At 35.2% G+C, this 22,957-nt stretch overlaps 1 protein-coding gene across 3 annotated transcripts in view; it reads right to left on the reverse strand.

Moving 5' to 3' along the window:
- The window catches only part of PTH2R (parathyroid hormone 2 receptor), a 145,798-nt gene that overhangs the window by 95,047 nt on the left and 27,794 nt on the right, over nt 1-22,957 (reverse strand). For all 3 annotated transcript variants that reach the window (XM_077884854.1, XM_077884853.1, XM_077884852.1), the window contains exons 3-7: nt 19,429-19,539; nt 19,169-19,290; nt 11,066-11,163; nt 6,970-7,159; nt 5,344-5,497 (exon numbers count right to left, since the gene is read on the reverse strand). In XM_077884854.1, coding sequence (XP_077740980.1) covers nt 5,344-5,497; nt 6,970-7,159; nt 11,066-11,163; nt 19,169-19,290; nt 19,429-19,539 — 675 coding nt within the window. The remainder of the gene's footprint in view (nt 1-5,343; nt 5,498-6,969; nt 7,160-11,065; nt 11,164-19,168; nt 19,291-19,428; nt 19,540-22,957) is intronic.

Genomic DNA, 22,957 nt, shown 5'->3' on the forward strand with positions numbered 1-22,957 from the left:
GTAGGGTTAAAATTTTGATCGTTTTTAACTAATTGTTAAATGTAATTTTAACTTTAAGGCAACTTTCAGCATATGTAATAATGGCATTAAAAATCATAAGGGAAGGGAGAGATAGCTTTTCTAGATTTTTAAATTTTGCTTGAAGCCAATTGAAAATTATTAATTGTATGAAGGTATTATATTGACTATCATAAATTTTTTGGAGAATAGATCTTATGAACTAAATATTTTGAATATAATATATATGATCAGAACAGCAAAACACAAAATAAAATAACCTATAGGGTCAGACTACATGCTAATTGTGTGCAGAGAACTTAACACATCTGTATTTCAATTATATTTACTGCCAACTGGATAATCAAAAAATATTTGCTGAATTGAGATCACCTGATACAGAGATAATAAATCTCCTGATTATCTTCAGAGAATACAGAATATGAAAATATTCTACAGGAAAGCTTGGCAGTGGAGATACGACTACATGGTATAATCAGGATACGTGATCTTATATGATAATATGTACATTCTGGCATCTTATCTGACAGCTAGAATTAAGGATGATTGCTAAAATAGAAGCAAATTACCACATTAAGTAAGGATAAAGAAATAAGACTGACACCTTTTAAACACAAAATCAAATACATAGAAAAAATAATGTATACTTGAAAGAACAAAATGGAACCAAGAATAAAGTGCCTTATTTATGAGAAAATTGAAGCAAGAATAGGGAAAATTTAGAATGTGATTGGTTGAAAGACAAATAATATAGTCATCATTGGAATTTGCCTTTCCTCCTCTATACATCTTGTTTTGTGATGAAGATGCGGAAAAACAGTTATTTTAAACATTTGCCTTCAATTTACTAAAGGTCAGATATGGCAGCATCTGCTCCTCTTTAGATTGTAATTTCCTTCCCTTCCAATTTATTCTTAAGAATAAGCAAGGGCAGCCCAGGTGGCTCAGCGGTTTAGCACCGCCGTCAGCCCAGGACATGATCCTGGAGTCCCAGGATTGAGTCCCACGTTGGGCTCCCTGCATGGAGCCTGCTTCTCCCTCTGCCTGTGTCTCTGCCTTTGTGTGTGTGTGTGTGTGTGTGTGTGTGTGTGTGTGTCTCATGAATAAATAAATAAAATCTTTAAAAAAAAAGAATCAGCAAAATCAATGTAAGTAATATAGCCCCACATGTCACTATAATGTGAGTAGTAAAGTTCTGACTATTTATTTAGCTGAAGAGAGCTTAAAGTTATCATGGTTGGGTCCAATAAGTAACAAAGGAATCCAAGCACTCCTCTCTAGTGAAGCCAATAAATGACATCATTGGAAGGAAGTATGAAATTGGATTCACTACAAATTACTCTAGTAGAAGATCCTGCAAAGCAGCTATAATGGTTTTGATCATTATTTTTCTTATAGGAATTTAGAAAAATGAGTCAGAAAGCAAAATGATATTCTAAAATCAGACTGTCAGTGATAAGGGGAAGATAGTCTATTAATCAAATAGACTTAGGTATTTACTTCATTAAATAGAGCTACATTTAAGTAATGGACAGATATTCTTTCTTCTTAAGACTTTATTTATTTGAGAGAAAGAGCATGGGCATGCAAACACATGAGTGGGGGGAAGGGGCAGAGGCAGAGAATCTCAAGCAGACTCTGGGCTGAGCTTGGAGCCTGATGCAGGGCTGAGGCAGGACTGTACTTGGGGCTTAATCTCACCATCCTGAGATCATGACCTGAGCTGAAACCAAGAGTTAGGTGCTTAACAGCCTGAGTTACCCAGGCACCCCAGTAGCAGGGAGATATTCTTTAAAGAATATGACTATAATTATATATGCCCTAAACTAGAGCATTTTTAAAGTGGAGTAGCAAAGAGAGAGAGTCAGAAGGTAGACTAAGTGGGGAACTGTAATTCTATAAAGATTGGTTATTGGTGTTTTAGGTTGTGGTTAATTGTATGTGATATATCACATGTAAAATGCTTTCAAAGCAAGCTTCTGTGTAAAGCCTAGTTGCTCTTCTGTTTGTTCTTAAACCATTTGATGAAAAGAAGACTTCAAGTAATAATGCTTATCTACTGTAGTCATCATTCCAATGCCAAAGTTCTTGTGGGCAAATCAATGAATTTGTTATAGAAAGGTAAGAAATTCATACTCATATAGAAGCTCACTATGATGCAGGAAAACACATGAGGATTCGAACCTGACAGCCAAGAAAGAATTCTTGAGACATCTTTGGTGCAAAAAGGTGATTTTATTAAAGCACGAAGACAGGACTCATGGGCAGAAAGAGCTGTACCGGGGTCATAAGGAGTAGCCTATTATATATTTCAAGTTGGGAAGGGGTAAGTCCCTAAGGAACTTTGGAAGCAAGGTTTCCAGGACCTTGAGGGGGGCTACCTATTGTTGGGAAATGGTCATTTATAACTAATAAAACCTGAGTCATGAGACCCTTCAGATGTATATCAGTGAGTCATTTGCTTGGGGGACAAGATCACCAAAATATATTTCTGGCACAGAGATAAAGGAAATTTCCAAAGGAATTTTTATGTTAAAATATATTTACAGGATCTTGGGGGTTTGACTAAGACTACCTGTTGCTCTTAGCAAAGTATTAACATTGAGTCAGTTGAGTCCCTAGAGGAAATGTCACTCTGCCTGTTTCAAGGACTTGTCAGTGGGCTGCAGGCAGTAAGGAAATTTAACAATTTTTCTTCTGCCTTTGTTTCTTACATCAACTGGACTATATTTTATTGTTTTTCATAGAACTAAGGTTTGAAAACTAGTTTCTTGCATTTAAGTGAGACAAACTCCTGAATTTAAAGAGGAACAGACTGAGTGATCAGAGATGTAGAGAACAAAGGCAAAAGGAAATGTAAATAAAATTAAACTTCTTTATAACTTGCAGCCCATTGACAAATACTTGAGGCAGACAGAGTATGACTTTCATCCAGAAACTACCAACTGTCTTAATGTTAATGCCTTGCTAGAGGTAAAAACAACCCTAGCTCGACAACAGCTTGGCCTCCAGGATCCTGTTAAGTTTTCTTTAGCATCTGAAAATCCTTTTGGAAACTTTTTTGTCTTTACCTCCCCCAACTGCAAAGTATATAATCAATTGCTTCTCATGATCTCAGGACAGCTCTTTTTGCCTAAGGGTCCTGTCCCCATGCTTTCATAAAAGCACCTTTTTGCACCAAAAAAAAATGTGTCAAGAATTATTTATTCACCATTTGCTCATGAACCCCACTTCAAATCACATCAGTAGAGACCAACTAAGAGTTACTGGAGGAGCTGGCTATCAACCCAATAAATACACAGAGGAAAAATGAATTCATTATGTGTGACCAGTGGTGTAGAGACCCAAAATACAAAATGTATCTCAGACAAATGTCTACATTCATTGTTGAATTTTCTACCAACACCTTTACCGACTTCTAGTAATTATGTGGGTACACAGATATCATTTTGATTTGAAGGCAAACTACCACAAACTATTCAGGAAATTTCCAAAGTACCCTAAAAAATAAAATGTCTTTTTTTTTTTTATTTTTAGTAGCTGCTAGTCAAAGGGAGAGCTTTAAAACAGACAAGCTGCCTTCAGAAATAAAACTTGAGTCACAATAATCATTTCATAATAAATGAAATATTATAGGAAATAGACCCTCTGTCTTCTTAAAGGTTACTTAGTAACTAGCAGGAAATTCAATATTCCCTCTTTCACATTTTCTAATGTTAAAAAAACTATATTGGGACGCTTGGGTGGCTCAGTGGTTGGGTGCCTGCCTTTGGCTCAGGTCGTGATCCTGGGATCCAGGATCGAATGCCCATCAGGCTCCCTGCGAGGAGCCTACTTCTCCCTCTGCCTATGTCTCTGCCTCTCTGTCTGTGTCTCTCATGGATAAATAAATAAATCTTAAAAAAAAAACAACACAATATTAAAGCCAAACAAGCAGAGCCAAACAAGCAAAATAAGAAATACTCTTATTTTGGAGGAAGGGGAAAAAAAAACCTTCAAATTTAATCTTGAGCCACTCAGTTAATTTTTTCCTATGCTGAGCACCTATAATGTGGATATTAAAAAAACAATGGAGATCTGCAATTGTTAATCATGAGGCTTCTTAAATGTAACTACAGATGAATTTCAACTTCTTTTAAATTTGAACAAACAAGCAACATCCTTTTCCCCGTGTCATGTTGACTTAGTGCTTAGTCCAGTCTAGTGCTGACAAGGCATTTTTGGAATGTGAGCTGAATACCCTTTTTCCAAAAATTACTTATGCAGAAAGTAATTTGGATCATTCTCTTCCCAAAGACATGGAAATCTACATAATTATTTGGGAATTTGTATCATTAAATGCAGCCAAGATAGTCTTATAAATTCCTTTCTGGTGTTCTCATCATACAACCTAAAAATACAAATCAACTATTCATCACTATAGCTTAGAAATTTAAAAATCAAAATATGTAGGATGAAATTATTGCTAAGTCAGGACATTGACATCAGTTACACTAAGCACAGCAATTCTCAGTGTGTATGGTTAACAATGTGTTCTTATATTTCCACCAGAAAATTCTCTCAAGAATCTGACCTAAGAACACTAACCATAAGTTAAACATGAAAATTTTATACCACTGGGAGGATTTTAAACTTGATCTTAATAACTTTCCCCAGTGGTAGGAAAAGATTTCAGGAAAATGCTGCAAGTATGCTAATGACAGGTCATGTAGGAAAATGTTGGGTTCAAAACAGTTAGGAAAGAATTCTTGAGATGTCTTCGGTGCCAAAAGGGGGCTTTATTAAAACACGAGGACAGGACCTATGGGTAGAAGGAGCTGCACTGGGGTTGTGATGGGTGTCTGATTCTATACTTCCAAGTTGGGGGGTGGTTAGGGACAACACAAGCCTCCAAGGAATTTTGGAAAGAAGGTTTCCAGGACCCTGCGGGAGCTAGCTATTATTAAATAACAATCATTTATTACTGTTTGGTAAAAACTCAGTCTTGAGATCGTTCAGATGTATGGCAGTGGGCCATATGCTTGGAGGATGATTGCTAACATAGATCTTGTGGGGTAGAGAGAAAGGAAGTTAACATGTAAAAGAAGATTTACAGGATCCTGGAGGTCAGCATAATGTTAAGATTGCCTTTTGCTCCTAGCAAAGCATTAACATGGAGGCAGCTGAGTTCCTAAAGGAAATGTCACTCTGCCTGTTCCAATGACTTGTCAATGAGCTGTAAGTAGTACGGAAATTTAATTTTTTCTTTTGCCTTTGTTTGCCATATCAGTAGCTTAACAGAAATCATAATCCAGTTTAAAAAGAAAGGAGACATAAATACCTTACCCCAGCCTATCAAGGTGAAGCCCCATAAGTATTTGGTGTCCGAAAAGAATGCCACAAAGATTAGACTATGCAAGTAGAGACCTTCCACCAAGATCCAATAGTAATTTGTAGCCAAGAAGTAAATGAACATCACAACAGCAATCTTGCACCCAATCTGTTACAAATAAATCAGAATTGCCTCATATTAGAACTCTTAATTGTACTACATGCAACATCAGACCATGAACAAGTCGTTCTGTATTTCTTTTTTTAGAATCTATTTCCTGTATATAGGAAAGCCCAGACTACTGAAAGAGATCAGAACAAAGTTATTTTAAGACAGCATCTCTAAGACTATGAGCTCAATTCTATTTTTAAAATAAGGGTTTTTTTTCCTTTAGGGCAGCTTGGGTGGCTCAGCAGTTTAGTGCCTGCCTTCGGCCCAGGGCGTGATCCTGGAGTCCTGGGATCGAGTCCAGGGCTCCCTGCATGGAGCCTTCTTCTCCCTCTGCCTGTGTCTCTGTCTCTCTCTCTCTGTGTGTCTCTCATGAATAAATAAATAAAATCTTTTAAAAAATTAAAAAATAAACTTGAAAAAAAAGATTTTTTTCCTTTAGAAGTAACCAAAAAAATCACTTTTCCTTAATTTTCCCTGTTTATAAAATTAATACTGGATCATCAGAAAAAATTAAGAAAGTACAGAAAAGCATAAAGAAGAGGTATTAGCCACTATTCTACCACAAATTTATTTTATTCTCATCTTTTTTATGCTTCAAAAGTCAATGGCTAAAACAATAAACAATATATCTTATGAATCTTTGGATTGGCTAGGTGATTCTGCTGATCTGGGCCAGGCTCAGCTAATACTGGCTCAGCTCACTCACAGACCTCTACCCTTCACTGTTCACTGGTACAGTATCACTGCCACTTCATTCTTTTGGATAAACAAGTCACAAAATCTAGCCCAGAATCAGAACCAGCAGGGAATACAAAGTTACAGGACAAAAGCCAAAGCCACAGAAAGGACATAATTTATACCATCAAGACATATAATCTATTATACTTAATTTCCAGATACAGTGCATCAGTGATCTAATTAACTGAATTATTAAGTGATTGTATTTACTAAATAACACCAGGACATTTCAGAGCTGAATCAAATACCCTGGAATTTTATATTGGAACAAGTCTTTGAATCTACAATAAAGAAACTAAATATCATGAGCTTTTAAAGAACACACTTCAAATAAATAAATAAATAAATAAATAAATAAATAAATAAATAAATCACACTTCTAGTTTTGCAAGTGGGCTTTTTACTTTTTGAACAGCATAAGCCATGACAGCTACTATGAACCATACATCAAATGCACTCGAGTCATGTGATTTTTTTTTGAAGTTTCCATTCCAGAATGTTCTTGCAGAAAGAGCCCAAGACTTTTAATTGTCTAACATGATGACTGATTAGGCATAAAGCTTAAGGACAGAATTGAGGTAGTAAACATCATTATATAAATTGGTCACCTATTTCGGTTCATTCAGAGATTACATAAGCCAAAACAAGTTAATATTTAATGGACTGTAAAATTTTACTTGTCTGTAATGTGATATGAATCAGTAATGAAAGAAAATGGTGAAAACACTTACATACTGTGATTTGTCCACAGAAGGCATTTCTATGGAATTTTGCAGGTCCTCCTGCATCAACAGAGACTGTAGCTCCTTTACTCCTATGTGAGCATGGACCACTTTGTCCTTGACAAAGATGCTTGCAGCTCTCAGCATGAAAGACACAAATAAGTGCATGTGGATATAGTTCCTAGTGCAATGCAATCGTCTATGGGGAGAAAACATTTAATATTTAGATTTGAATGAAATTTGAAAGGGGGAAAGAAAATAGATAAATGAGTCCTTACACCTCCAAAAAAGAAGAAAATCTAGTAAACCTGAACAAAGACAGAAACCCATTACTATCTATTTCCAATAGAAACAGCTGGGATCAAAAACTAAAATATTCTGAGAATAATTTCAAACTTATCTTCATCTACTACCATGTTTATCCCAATTTTGCAGAGTGAACTATTATACTATAGCATTATATGAAACTGTGTATTAAAGTAATAAATGAATAATGGAGAACCACATTTTGTAAAGGGATAAATATTGTTAAAAGTGGAGCTTTCACATTTTCAGCACATTCTCTATCAGAAAAAGTAAAATATTTTGATAGCATTATACAGCTTTATGTCCTAGTAATGTTAAAGAGTAAACAAGCTGACTTTAATATAAAAAGTTTGGTTTATAAAAGAATATTAGACACAAGTCATAAACACACTTAGGAGTAGACCCAGTACTACTAATTTCAGTACAAAAAGCTAATTCCAAAAGAAACCTTGTCTTAAAAAAAAGAAAGAAAGAAAGAAAGAAAGAAAGAAAGAAAGAAAGAAAGAAAGAAAGAAAGAAACCTTTTCTTAAGTTTGGTGGGAAAAACAATAAGAAAAGGTTATATAATCTGGCCCCCCTCTACCATCGCTTGACCATGAGAAAGTACAACTTTCCTGTACAATGCTCATACTAATACTACTTCTCTTCCAGAAAGGACAAACTCCACAACTGTAAGGGAGTAAGAAAAATTTTAATCCAATAATATATTTTTATATCTCATAATATAGGAGAGCTAGGCCAAATGAGAATGAGCTAAATTTAGACATTTTGGCATTGTTATTTTGTTAGTATGTTAGGGACATGTATGCATGTCTGTTGTGCCCAGATAGTCCTCCTCATTGATTGATTTCTTTTAGGGAATGTCTTCACAGATGAGCAGAATTTGACCACATAGGTTATCAGGTATTGGTGGAAATTTCTGACTGTGAGTAGTGCCATCACAGTATATAAATAGGTACTGATTTTTAGAAGACTCAACACTATTTACTATCAAAAAAAAAAAGTATTTTGTTTTGTGAAAAAAAAAAAAGAGATCTGAAATTTGTATAATATTCTGCTATGTAGCATAGTAATTATATAAAAAGTATTCTATAGAAAGAACTTTTAAATAGAGTAATAAATTTCTATGTGAATTGAAGAATTACTACTTAATGATTTATATCCTCCTGAAATTTTATGTAGCCTTTTTTTGGTAAATATTCATCTATTATTCTGAAGAACCAGAGCAACACTTGGTATAATGGAATGAACTCTGGATAGGAGTTGGAAGATGAAGATTCTGTTTCCAGCCAGACCACCTATGACCTTGTGATCCTGGACACTGAAATTCAGTTTCTTGGTCTGTAAAATGGGATAATACTGCCAAGCTAGTTTTACAGGGCTGTTTTGGGGAACTCCTCCATAAGTCCACAAATCTGATTGTGTTCCCATTCTCAAGAACTTCATTAGCTCCCTATTCTCTACCCTTACAGGACAAAATTCAAAGCCTTTGACAAGGGCCTGCAAAAGCCAGGGCCACAGAATCTAGTTTCTTCTTGGCCATTGCTCTGTGGCCACTCCACCCTTTGCATCAAATAGTGCATTACATGGGACTCTTCTATGTTCCCAGAGTCTACTCTGCTCCTTCCTGCCTCTGAGTTTTGCACATTCTGTTCCTATCATCTGGAATATACTGAATTCCCTCTCATCATTGCAGTATCAGTTCACATGTTAGTGTTCTGGGAAGTTTCTCTCATCTAGTTGGTTTTAGCCTAGCTCTTTGGTGTTCCCAAAACCCTTTATAAAAACTATATTATGGTATTAACAATATTTTATTTGATAATCATTTAATGAGTCAGTCTCTCATATATACTGCTTTTCAAATATGTAACATATCTTAACTTGTCCTCTCCATCAATACTAAAAAGAGGCTATCATATGGTACAGAAAAATGCTTGTTGTGTAGATGGACTAGTGAATAAAACAAAAGTTTTAGGAAGATAAACTATATCACCATAATATGAGTAATTGTTTTAGAAGAAGTAGTTGGAATATTAAACTAATTTACTTATCAATTCAACAAGTATTTATTAAGCACCATTACATATCAATTATATTACAGCTACTAAAAATGCTATAATGAGAAAAAAATACATACATACATACATACTCTCATACTCTCATGTGGCTGTACATTCTAGAGGGAGAGATGAAAAATAAAAAGAAGGAGCACCTGGGTGGCTCAGTCTGATAAGCATCTGCCTTCGGCTCAGGCCATGATCCCAGGGTCCTGGGATGGAGCCCTGTGCTGGGCTCCCTGCTCAGCAGGAAGTCTGCTTCTCCCTCTCCCTATACCCCACACTCATGCTCTCTTTCACTCACTCTCTATCATAAATAAATAAATAAATAAATAAATAAATAAATAAATAAATAAATAAATGTAAAACATCAGATAGTGCATTAGACAGTGATAAATCAAAAGAGACAACAAACCATGAAACAAGTATAAGAAATTTCAGGGAAGAGAGGATGATAAGATATTAAGAAACAAAATATAAAACATTTTGTTTTTTAAATATGTCATCTACCCTTATTCCTTTTCCTACACATAATTTAGCACTGAATTCTTAAAACTTTATTGTCTTAATTAATATACCTCAATACCTTCCATTTCTATCCAATCCTCAAAGCCACTGCCCTTGACCAGGCCACCATCTTCTTGTCCCGAATTACTATAATAGCCTCTTACAAAGGGATTTCCTATCATGTTTCCCACCACTCCACCTTACAAGTGACCTTTCATGTCACTCCTCTGCTTAAAATCCTTCAATGGCTGTTCATCACTCTCAGGGTAGAGTTCAAATTTCTTCATATAACCTACAGGTCTCAAAACCCTCTCAACCCTGCTCACTTTTCCAGTCTCACTGCCCAACACTTAACTTGCACCAAAATTCTGAATTCTCAAATATTCCATGCCTTTCTTTTTTTTTTTTTTTTTTTTTTATTCCATGCCTTTCTTGAGCTAAACTTGGGTTTGGAATTCTGTCTCCCAGTATTCTCTTTTGGTTAAATCTTTTTTATACTCATGTATCTTTTGAGATTTGGCTTCATTTGAGAGGTCTCCCCACATCTCCTTACTCTGCCTTCCCAACTACCATATACCACCTGACTCGTAGCACTTCTCACACTAGACGCTAATCATTTTCTCAGCTATTTGTATCACAAGCATCATGAGTACACACTTCCCATATTTGTTGTACACTGTTTTATCTACATATTGGTGCTCAAAATTTTGTACTGATTTAGATTAAGTTGAATTGAATGGACAAAAATTTCAGTGAATAAAAAATAAACCATAACAGAAGCATAACAGAATATGACTTCTTTCCATATAATAATTTGGGAGCTTATTTATTCATGATTTAAAATGGATTTCTGTCCAATTACACCAAAATCATTTGGGAAAAAATGAAGTCTTTGTATCATGAATGAAAATTTTTGTAACTCATTCTGCTCTAAATCTGTATCACTTTGCAAACAAATACACTACAGTGCAGATCTATGTGTTTAATTTAGGTTTTATACTGCTTTAATGTTTTTAAAGATTTTTTGGTTTTAAAACAACAACAAAAAAAACAAAAACCCTGAATTTCCTCATGAAAAATAAATTTTCAATGCCAAATAATATTATAGCACTAGGCTGAATTCAAAAACTTGTGCTGGGAAAAGTATTTGGGCCAGAAATTGTGACAACTCTGTCTTCTATGCGTAGGACACAGAATCTGTCCCTTCATAGAGAAAGAGGCTGGGAATCACTCACCTGAAGTAACCAATGATGATAATAGCCACAGCCAAGGAACCGAAAGAGACAGAATATCCAATTGTGTACATGACATAGAGGCGTTCAAAGAATTCTTGCTGAAAGCGAAGAGATTTAATTAGAAAAATAGCTTTTAACAAGTACATGTCAATAAACTAACAAATCACACTCCTGTTTAGAGACAGGCAGTGTATTATCACATTTATATAATGTGGGTTATTCATCTGGCCTTTCTTTTATTTCCTAAATTCAAGTCAGAGTTAAAGATGTAATAATAATATTTGGAATTTCTTGCTCAAGTGAGGCCAAATTAAATGTTGCAATATTTCCTTCATGAATTTTTGCACTGTCGTTTTGACTAACTGGAATTGTATACCAGACGTGATATTTGAAGTAAACAAAACACATTTTGCAGGGCTGTTTTAAGAGGAAACTGGTAAAAACAATGTCATTTTTGGAATACTATTTCTCATTTTCCTTAAGCTTTTTTTGTTGAGCTGCAATTTACATGAAATAAAATGTACAGATCTTAAATGAGCAGTTTGATGAGTTTTGACAAGCCAGGTTTGCTGTGCACCTTGCCAGTCAAAAACCCACCCACCACTCGCTCCCAGGTAACTACCAATCCCATTTCGGTCATCACAAATTGGCATTATCTGTTCATGTACTTCGTGTACTTTTTAACTGTTCTTAGACTTCTTAGAATTAGATAGTATATACTTAGGATATACATTTTTGGCAACATACTACTTTTGATATTCACCAATATTGTTGCATGAATCAACAGTCCATTCCTTTGTAATTTAAAAAAAATTATAAAGTTACAAGAACTTGTAAAGATAGTCAAAAAGGTCCATGTATCCTTCACCCAGTATTCTTTAATGGTTACATCTTAACATAATTATATTAAAATATCAAAGGCAAAAAAAATATCAAAGGCAGAAATCTGACATGGTGCAATTTGTGTGTTTATAGTTCAGTTCTGTGTCATTTTATCACATATGTACATTTTTGCGACCAATACTGCAATCAACATAACCATTCTACCCCGTCCAAGATCTGCCTTGCGTTGTCCTTTAAAGTCACCCATATTCTCCTCTTCCCTGGCATCCCCGACACCTATGACCACTAATCTGTTTTCTATCTCTGTAATTTTGTCGTTTCATAAATGTTATAGAAATGGAATCATACAGTATGTGGCCTTTTGAGATTGGCTTTTTTCACTCACAATAATGACCTCAAGATCCATGGAAGCTGTTGTATATATCAAGCTTGTTCTTTTTTATGGCTAAATACCATTGCATGGTATGTATGCAACCTACGAATATCAGTATCTGTGAAATGCTTCAAACTTTGTAGACAGCATACCTTTGGGTCTTGCTCTTTAATGGATTCTTTCAATCTGTTAATTGGCATAATTAGACCATTTTTTAAATACAATATTGATATGTTAAGGCAAAGCCCATCATTTTATTTTTTTATTTTCTGTTGTTCTATTTTTCACTTCTCTGTTTTATTTTTCCTGCCACCCTGTGGTTTACTTGAACATTTTGCAGAATTCCATTTTGATGTCCCTTTTTGTATACTGCTTTTGGTGGTCATTCTATGTATTAATGTGGAGCCTTGGATTACTGAATACTTACCTTTCTTCTTTTTTCATTAAGCGTATAATAAGCTATAAATCCCCTTTTAAACTCTGCTTTTCCTGTTTTCCCCAATTTTTTATATATTCAGCTTTCATAATTACTCAGACTTTTGCCATGGGTCACATATTTTCCAACTATTTGTGAATTGTCCACATATTCCATTTGAATTGATTTCCAATTAATTCTTTTGTGGTCAGAAAATACACTCTATATGATTTTAATCTTGAGAATTATTGACATTTGTTTATAGTCTGGTATATGTTAAATCTTGAAGAACTTTTAGTCTGTAACTTAAAAGAATGTGAACTTTGTAGTGTTTGGTGATTGTATAAATGTCATTTTCATCAAATTGTATGAAAGAAATCCTATGAAAGATTTTGTCTAATTGTTTTACCAATTACTGAGAGAATGGTACTTTTATAAACTCCAACTTGGTGGGATTTGATCATGTCTCCCTTTTGCCTTGACAATTTTTGCTTTATGCAATATGAAGCTCCTAAATGCATGGATATTTATTATCACTATTTCCTCCTGGTAAATAGATTCTTTCATCATTCTGATATGTCCTTCCACCTTAGTAGTACTCTGTCTTAAAATCTAGTTAGCCACATCAACTTTCTTAGGCTTAGGCTATGCACTGCATATGACTTATTCACCCCTTTAATTTCAACAGATCTATTATCTCTACATTTATCTATATCTTTACATTTAGAGTACATTTCTTGCAAATGGTATATAATTAAGTCATACATTTATTACCCATTCTGCCTTTCAAGTGGCTGTTTAGTTCATTTACAATGAACATAATCATTGCTATGGTTGGGCTTAAATATAACACATTAATATTCACATTCTATATTTCTATCTTTTCTTTGTTCCTCTGTACCTGCTTTCTTATCTTTTATTTGAGGAGGGGAGGGCCAATCAAATATTTCTTAATATTTCATTTGTGGGGTTTTTTTTTAGCAATTATGCATCCTGAACTTATCAGAGCCTCCACTTAAATAATATCGAACTATTTCACAAAAAGTTTCTCATAAAAAGTTTACAACCATATACTCAAATTCACTTTCCAGACTTTGTCCCTTTTAGATTTTGTCTACATAATTTATAAACCCTAATAAGAGTCTATTATGTTTGCTTTAAGCAGTCAATAGACTTTTTTAAAGATTTTTTTATTTATTTGAGAGAGAAAGAGCACAGAGGGAGAAGCAGACTTCCTGCTGAGCAGAGAGCCCAGTGCAGGACTTGATCCCAGGACCCCAGGAACATGACCTGAGCTGAAGGCAGACATTTAACCGACTGAGCCACCCTGGCACCCCAGTCAATAGACTTAAATGAATTATAGCTAAAGATATAAAGATAGATATAAATATAACAACTAATAAGAAAAAGAATATAGTTTCATTTATTATTTTAGTCTGTCATTTTTATCCGTATATACCGTTCTGGTCCTCCTCATTCCTTCCTACCAATCTATGTTCCTAGCTGATATATTTCTCTTTGACGTGGAGAACTCTCTTGAGCATTTCCTATACTGAAGGTATGATGAAGATGAATTCTCTTATATATTTTCTGTCTGAAGAGTATCTTTATTTTACCATTATCTTAATGCGTATTATCACTTTAAGATGTCACCCTATTGTATTTCAGCCTCCATTGTTTCCTGCCTAAAAGACAGGTATCCTTTTTATTGCTGTTCCCTGCATATTAATGTGCCATTTTCTCTGTCCGCTTTTAAGATTTTCTTTTACTGTATTTACAGCAGTTTAACTATGATGTACCTAAGTATGATTTTCTTTTCATTTATCTTGCGTAGGGTTTGCTAAGTTTTTGGAATGTGTGGGTTGACTGATTTCATCCATTTAAAAAATTCTTGGCCATTGTCTCCTCAAATATTTATTTTGTCCCATTCTCTCTCTTTACCTCTACTTTCACCTATGTTAGACAATTAAATGTTTGTCTCACAAGTCTCAGATGCTTCTGTTATTTTATTTTTTCTCCTAATGCTTCAGTTGGAAAATTTCTATCAACCTCTCTTTAAGTGCATCGATCTTTTTTATCATGCTGTATTCAGTATGCTGTTGAGCATATCAAATGAATGCTTCATATCAAATGAATTAAATATTAATTCAAAAATTTAGTGGAAATTCTAAATTTCCACTTTAGAATTTCTATATTGCTATTTTTTGAGGTTTTTATTTCTTTGTTTTTCCCACCTGTTTTACGTGCCTTTTTCACTAAATAATATAACATGTTTATAATAGTTATTATTAAATACTCTATTAAATACTCGTCTGCAAATTCCAACATCTGGATCATCTGTTTTTTTCCTGCTCTTACTTTTACTCTAGATTTTGGGTCTCTGCCTCATAATTTGGTATCACATTTCAGGACCTGTTTGTTAGTGAAATAATAGTAGAGACTAAAGTGTATGATGTCAACTGCCTGAAAAGTGCAAGCCTCTTCCTCCATCAGGTAAGGAGGCTGGATTACTCTGTTGTTAAACTAAGTTGAGCTTTGTTGTAGTTTTATGTTTTTTTGTGACCCTTTTATCCTGGTTTTAGGTTTTGAGAGCAGAATCTGGACTCATACAGCTGACCTCGAGATCTTAGCACTAGCAGGCCCTACTGGCCATTATGTGAATTTTAGTCCCCTTGACATTTTTGAACCACAGAACTTTTGCTATATGAATCATCCATCAGTTTTTTGAGATGTTAAGGATTTTACTTTGCTCTGCCACCCTCCCTTGGCATGCAGGCTGTGCAAGCAAGCACCATGTACCTTAAAGCATGTCTCTTAACAGCTATGTTCTGTTCCATGCCTTTGGCTAAGTGCTGCCTTTCACTCAGAGAGTGTTTTGAACCTCTCGGGGAAATTGTCTTAGCTACCCCCGCCCCCGTGCTGCCCCCAGACCAAATTTGACAACAGGGCCTCCACACACTCAGTGAAGGCTCCATGGGAAAAAAAAAACTGGCTAATGGGTGATAGCACACTGAATGGGGCTCACTTCTTGGGATTCTAAGCCCTTATGCCAGCCCTCGTCTGTTAAAAGTTGGTTTGAGGGGCGCAGTTGGCTTAGCAGCCGACTCGTGGTTTCAGCTGACATCAGGATCTCAGGGTCCTGAGACCTGGCCCTGCATCTAGCCCCAAGTCTGATGCCCCGAATGGCTTGTGACGCAGTGCAAGGTCTGCTTCAGGATTCTCTCTCTCTCCCACTGCCTCTCCCCAGCTTGCTTGTGCATGCGTACACTTGCTCTCTCTCTCTCTCTCTAAAGCAAATAAATAAACAGTTGATTTAAAAGCTTGGCTCTTTTCTTGCAATCACCTTCTATGGCCTGGTTGTTCCTCTTCTGCTACAAACCCAGGGATAAATATCAGTCATGGCTCACTTCTCTTATAGGAAGGGTTTGCCCACTTCTAGAATGAGGATCATTAGGCTTGCTTGGCATCCTCAGCTCACTGATGAGTTATTACAAATAACTGATTTTATGTCTTAATCTACTCCTACTGTGACAACTTCCTGCATCCTAACTGAAAGCAAAAGATTTTGCCTCTTGTTCCTTTTTTAAAAATGTTTACTACGTATTATTATCAGTTAATAAAATACTAAAACTTTTTGTAGAAAATATTTGGGGGCACCTGGGTGGTTCAGTCAGTTAAGCCACCGACTCTTGGTCTCTCTCAACTCAGGTCTTGATCTCAGGGTCATGAGTTCAAGCCCCTTATTGGGCTCCATGCTGGGCATAGAGCCTACTTTTAAAAAAGAAAAGAAAGAAGAAAAGAAAAAACAAAAGAAAAGAAAAGAAAAGAGAAAATATTTAGATAATATGTGAAATACAAAAGCAGGGGGGAGGGGGAACTTCTGAATTCCTACCAAAAAGAAACACTATATTTCATGTATGTCTTTTTATTCTATCTCTATGCAGCATTTTCTAGTGTTTTGAGCATCTACATTCCCAATTTACATATAACTTTATTACCTGGGGGTTTTTCGGGTTAACTGCATAACAAAGGAATTTCCTAAGGCCATGAGCTCTTTACAAAAAAAAAATTATAGGAGTTTATTTAACTTTCTCAGGAAGGTTCTTCACTAGAAACTTAAATTCTTCAGTATATTGACTATAAATATTAATGGTTCAATGAATATTTTGTCCATTCAATTCCCACTTCAAATCCTTATACTTGAATCTTAGAAATAACATTATAAGATCAAAGGATATGACTGCTTTGAAGTTTTTGTAATATACATTTCTAAATTGCTATCCAGAAGTTCATTTAACCTTTAAACATGAGACGTATTATATGGTAATTTCTACAGTCTGCTACTGCTTTAAATATAATACTCTAATGAATTTAATAAACTTCTGGCCTATCAGAAGTGTTCCTTCCCATCGTTTTCCTAAAAGTAACTGTCTTATCTTGTCAAACCAACAGTAAAGAAATTATTAAAGAAACAAAACAATAGATGTTTAAAAAACCTTAGTCTTATTTATCCCAGTAAAGATGTTTATTCTTAATGTGCACATTTTTGTTTTTTATTTCTTTTTCCTTATATAAAAATTCTCATTACAACCATTAATAATTAATATCTCATAAATAAGTAATATCACTTTGCCTTAGAGTATATCAAAATTTCAGGAGATATCCAGTTTTCTTACTAGGGGATATTTAGGTTTCTCAAGTTTTTTCAAATTATTGCTTAGGGTTATAAACAAGAGAAAACACTCTTTACATTTTTAATTATGGAGATAACATTGATGCTAACAAAATTCATCAATTTTTTTCAGTTAATTTTTAGATCATGTTTACATGAAACAATACATGCTTGGGTATACTACCATCCTTAGCTACTTTGATTGTTGGAATACACAGTAATCACAAAGAGTGGTTACAAGATTAGAGTTCAGTGTAAATAAAACCATGATTTAACTTAATGTCCATTTAAAAGCTGTGAAAGACATGCATTCATCATTTCATGTACAAATAAATTCATCACAGAGTACACCAAATATTGAGTATTTCTTTCTGTTGATGAAATTAAAATTATTTTCAAACATTTTATACAAAGTCACTGTTAGTTTTAGCTCCATTGTGGAATACATCATCTCCTCACATTGACTAATTTTATCCAAAAAGTTTGTCAACAGTGACCTAAATGGAGCTGAAGGTCTTTCAGCAACTTACTAAAGAGTTCATTAAGGTGGTAGTGCTTTGTGTAGAAAAGAAGGAAGTTAAGAAAGGAAGTCCTGACTAGTGCAAAATGCAAAATCAAAGAAATCTGTAACTCACTGCTTCTCCTCCTGCTCTCCCTGCTTCTCCCCTCTCCAAAAAAAATCAAGCATAAAGAAAAATCTCTAATGCTCGTAGAGTTTATGTATGACAGACTGTTCTCAGGGTCCCAATAAAAATCATTTATACATCTATTTATCATGTTCACTCTTAACATCATATGCATGTATCATCATGCATTTTACTCATGAGGTTTGAGTGATAGGAAATTAAGCATGACTTTTAAAGCACCATGTATCACTTAAAAGTGACTATCTAGAAGTTTCCAAAGTTTACAACAGTTTGCTATACTGCAAACAGCACTGATGAAGAACTTGGATATCGGGATTCTGCTTTAAAGCCTGTCATCAGTGAGCTGGGCCACTCTGACTAATACCTAATCTCTGGCTCTGAGCTGACTCAGGTATAAAATTAAGGCATCGTCCGCAAGACCTAAAGGATGCCCCTTGCTTCTAATCCTTAATTCTACAACTCTAATCTTTCTTATGCTAATGAAATCACCTACTGGCTAATCTTATGAAATGAAAAATACATCTTTAAAATACAAATCTCAGGACACCTGGGTGGCTCAGTGGTTGAGCATCTGCCTTTGGCCCAGGGTGTGATCCCGGGGTCCCAGGATCAAGTCCCACATCGGGCTCTCTACAGGGACCTGCTTCTCCTTCTGCCTCTGTCTCTGCCTCTCTCTCTTGTGTCTCTGATGAATAAGTAAATCTTTAAAATAAATAAAATAAGTAATAAAATAGAATACAAATCTCCTTCAGGAATATAGAATGAAATGAGATGTAGCCATTCACAGGTAACAAGAAATTGTAAATCATGGTGCTGACTACCTATTTTGATTTGTATGCATAATCTAATGTAGTATAGCTAAATATAATGTACACATAACATACTATAACACAATATACACACATATTTGTAAGTATATATGCATATATCTCAGCCAGATAACTCTAACCTAAAGAAAAAAACTAGAATGTTTCAGGTCCTACACCTTTCCTTAACTGGATAGCTAAAAAGATTCCAACTTTGCTTTCATCTTTTACAATCTTTGTGTCCTAGAATAAAGAGGTTTTTATATGTGATAGTTGACAATTAAGAAATGCATAAAAATATTATTCCATTTTCCCTTAGGGGCTCACAAATACAAAGGTATCATTACCTTTCCTATGCTGATATCTTGCTGCAGAAAACGAAGGCAGTCTGAATAATTAGCCCATGTTTTATTTAAACTGTACATAAAATCCCATGTTCCATTGGGGTTACAGTGTCGGAAAGCAACTCCTGTAAAGACATGAAGAAAAACATTGAGATTGCTCAATTCACTTGGCCCTCATTAGGGGAGGAAAAAAGTACATTTCTTTTTTTTTTTTTTTAAGTACATTTCTATTCCAATTTAATCATTTCAGAAAAACTCAATACCTTTATGATTGAAGTCATAAATATAAGGAGGGCATGGGACAGCCAATATTTTCCCCACTGTTCCTCTGGGCCAACAAATGAGTCCATCCCATTCTGGGAAACAATTTCCCTCTAATAAAGAAAAAAATTAAAAAGCAAATAAACAAAAATGCAATTGGAACCAGATAATAGATGCACTCAAAATACAAAATTCCAGGTCTCCATCTTAGCAAAGTGTAAAACAAATTGGTGATTGTGGAAACTAGAATGGGGTTGATATGAGGCAAATGTCCTAAGAGTCATCCACCTAGTTTCATAAAGATCTATTAATAGGAACATTTGGTTTGCATAAATTAAAAACATTTTAGTGATTCCACTATATGTGAGTTGAGCAAGTAACATAAAGGAAACACTGGAATTCATTGTGAACAACTTTAGTAAAATTCAACCATAGTTATAAATACATTTTTTACTTGAGATTTTTAAAAATTGCTATTAAAAAATATGATATGTGAAACAGACTGAGCTTCCCAGGTAAGCTCCAAGACTTGAGTTTGCCTTTTTACCAATACGTCTTTGCTTATTTTTTTTTTTTACCAATAATTCTAGTAATTTGTTTGAATCTAACACTCATCTCAAAATTCTCACAAGCTCTACTCTCCTCAAGAATCAAGTATAAAAGGATTTGGAGTGGAGGGTATTGAATTGACAAAATGCATCCATAACTGCAGTACTTTTTAAAACCTCCATTGCCACACCATGGTCCAAGTTCATCAATCATGATATTTACACAGAACAATCTAAAATTTGGAGACTCCAAGTTTGTCTTTTTTCAGTTCTATAACTGAACTGATAATGTAATGTAACCATAACACAAGTAATATACATTTGTGAAGTCAAACCGAGATCAATAAATTTTGGGTTTTCAATTCCCAAAATTTAACTACTTGAATCATTTTATAGGTAGGTATGCAAATACATTTACATTTACATTTTATTTTGTTTCATAGACATTAGGAAAATATTTATTATAAAATTTTTTCATAAATATAGCAGAATATATATATATACACATATATATACACACACACATCGCCTAGAATTGATACTTGCTAATATTTTACCATATTTATTTCATCTAATTTATTTTTTTGCTGTGGTATTTTAAAGTAAATTGCAGACAGCGTAACAGCTCACTCTTAAATATTTTGATATGCAGCTCTCAACCTTAAAAGAATTTAAAAGTGGAAATTTCTTAAATTACTGAAATCAAAATGCTGTTCTAGTTTTTTACACATACATTGAAGAAATTTTTCATTGAAAGGTAAATCTGGTCTTCCAGGATCCATTCTTGCTCTCCCTTCATTCGTTCACACAATAAGCCAAAATCTCCCAAAGGCTTCCCATCTCACTCCCAGCAAAAGCCAAGTCTTTACAGTGTCTAAAAGCCCTGCAAAATCCACTTTCCCCACTATCTCCTCAACTTGAGTTCTGCTAAGATCCTCCTAGTTCTCCCTCCAATTTGGTGTGTTCACCAAATGGCCTGAAGGCTTATTCCCCTCCATCCTACAGACTTTTATTCACAGCTCACTTTTGAGTAAACTCTCCCCACTTACAATTACATCCAAAGTACTCCTTATCCCCTTTCCTTCTATATTTTTTAACTGCATTCTCATCGCATTCCAATAGTAAGTGTGGGGAATTTTGTCTGTTTTTGGCAAGGGCTTAACAAATATTCAGTCAGTGTCAACACTCCGTTCTTCAGGACTCCTCTTCATTAGTTGTATATTGAACTTCCAAGAAAAGAGCATATCCTCCATTTCAAAATGAGATTAGTTTTAATGAGTGTTGTATTCATTTTTCTATTGCAACCATAACAAATTACCACAAACTTCACAGCTTCAAATAACCCAGACTTATTATCTCACTATTCTGCTTTAAGTCAGAACTCCAGTGAGTTCAGCCAGGACTGAGTTCCCCATTTCCTCTCTAGCTATCAACTTCTAGAAGCCACTTGGATTCCTTGGCTAATGACTCCCTTCCTCCATCTTCAAAATCAGCAAGGCAGGTTGAACCCTTCTTACATTTCCAGTCTCTCCTCCACTCTTCTTTCCCCTTACTGATTCGTCCACCCTCCTCTGAGACTTTAAAGGGAACAAGAGATTAAATCTGACCCACCCAGATAATCCAGGATAACCTCCCTATTCTAAGGCCCATAACTAAACCCATCGGCAGCGTCCTTGTGCCACGTTACATAGCATACACAGGCATAACACCAGGTAGTAGGGTCTGGACATCTTTGGGGACCCTTATTCTGCTACCATGAGTACCATCCCTTACAGCTTTCTCAATTTTTTAATTGCCAATCACACTTACTGAAGCTGAGGAATTTTGTTCTAGCTGATGTTCATGTTGTCAAGTTGTTTATTCAGCTTCGAACAGTCCCACAAACCCTGATCTGTACAGAAAAGAACTCAGCATAAACCTGAAATTAACTTTTTAGCGTCCTCCATATCGAATGGAAACAAATAACTTGATTTGCTTTGGGAATTGCTGAAACAATAAGAAAAAGGAAATGTCTTCTGTCGCCCACACTGTTCTTACAGAAGAGGACATTTTCTTGGAAACAGCCTCACTTTGCTCACACAATAGAAGCCTGTGCTTCCCATATCACAAGCAACCCAGGAATCCATCACACTGGCTTTTGCTGCTGGAGCACAGCTTCACCTGTTCCTTTCCATCATTACCTGTGTTCTGTTTTACTTTCTTGTTTAAACAGAGTGCAGTGAATCAATCTCCTTCAACTTTACCCTAGACACTCTTTTGTATCTTGCTGCCACTCCATATGGCTTCCCATTCATTCACGCTGTCTTTAACAAGTCATTCATCCTCATTTACCTACAATCCTTTACCAGCTATCGTGCACTCTACAAAAACTGGACCTGGACACACATTCTTATATCCCGATAGTTGCCCCTCTAAAATGTATGCTGGAGGGGTGCCTGGGAGGCTCAGTCAGTTAAGCACTCAATGCTTGGTTTTGGCTCAGGTCATGACCTCAGGGTTGTGAGATTAAGCCCCATGTAGGGCTTCACACTGAGTCCCTCTCAGTGGGACTCCTCTTCCTCGGTCCTCTGTCCCTCCCTGCTGCTTGCACTTTCTCTCTCTCTCTCTCTCTCAGATAGATAGATAGATGATAGATAAATAGATGATAGATAGATAGATAGATAGATAGATAGATAGATAGATAGATAGAAAAAGAAAATAGATAAAATGCAATGTTGCAATTTTCTGGCAATAGTTACATAATGGAATAAGGTGTTCATACAAGTTTAAAACCTAATGACCATTTATTCTATAACTGTAGTTTTTAAACTACTATGGAGACAAATCTGCTGATATTTTCCTCATGCTCAAGGGGACAGTTTTCTAGTTCCCTATACCACCCCACATACATGCACACACACTCCCCAAAATTCAGAAAACCAACATTCCTCAAAAATAGTGTTTCTGGGGATCCCTGGGTGGCGCAGCGGTTTGGCGCCTGCCT

Source organism: Canis aureus, chromosome 36 (genome assembly GCF_053574225.1).
Source record: "Canis aureus isolate CA01 chromosome 36, VMU_Caureus_v.1.0, whole genome shotgun sequence".
NCBI lineage: Eukaryota > Metazoa > Chordata > Mammalia > Carnivora > Canidae > Canis > Canis aureus.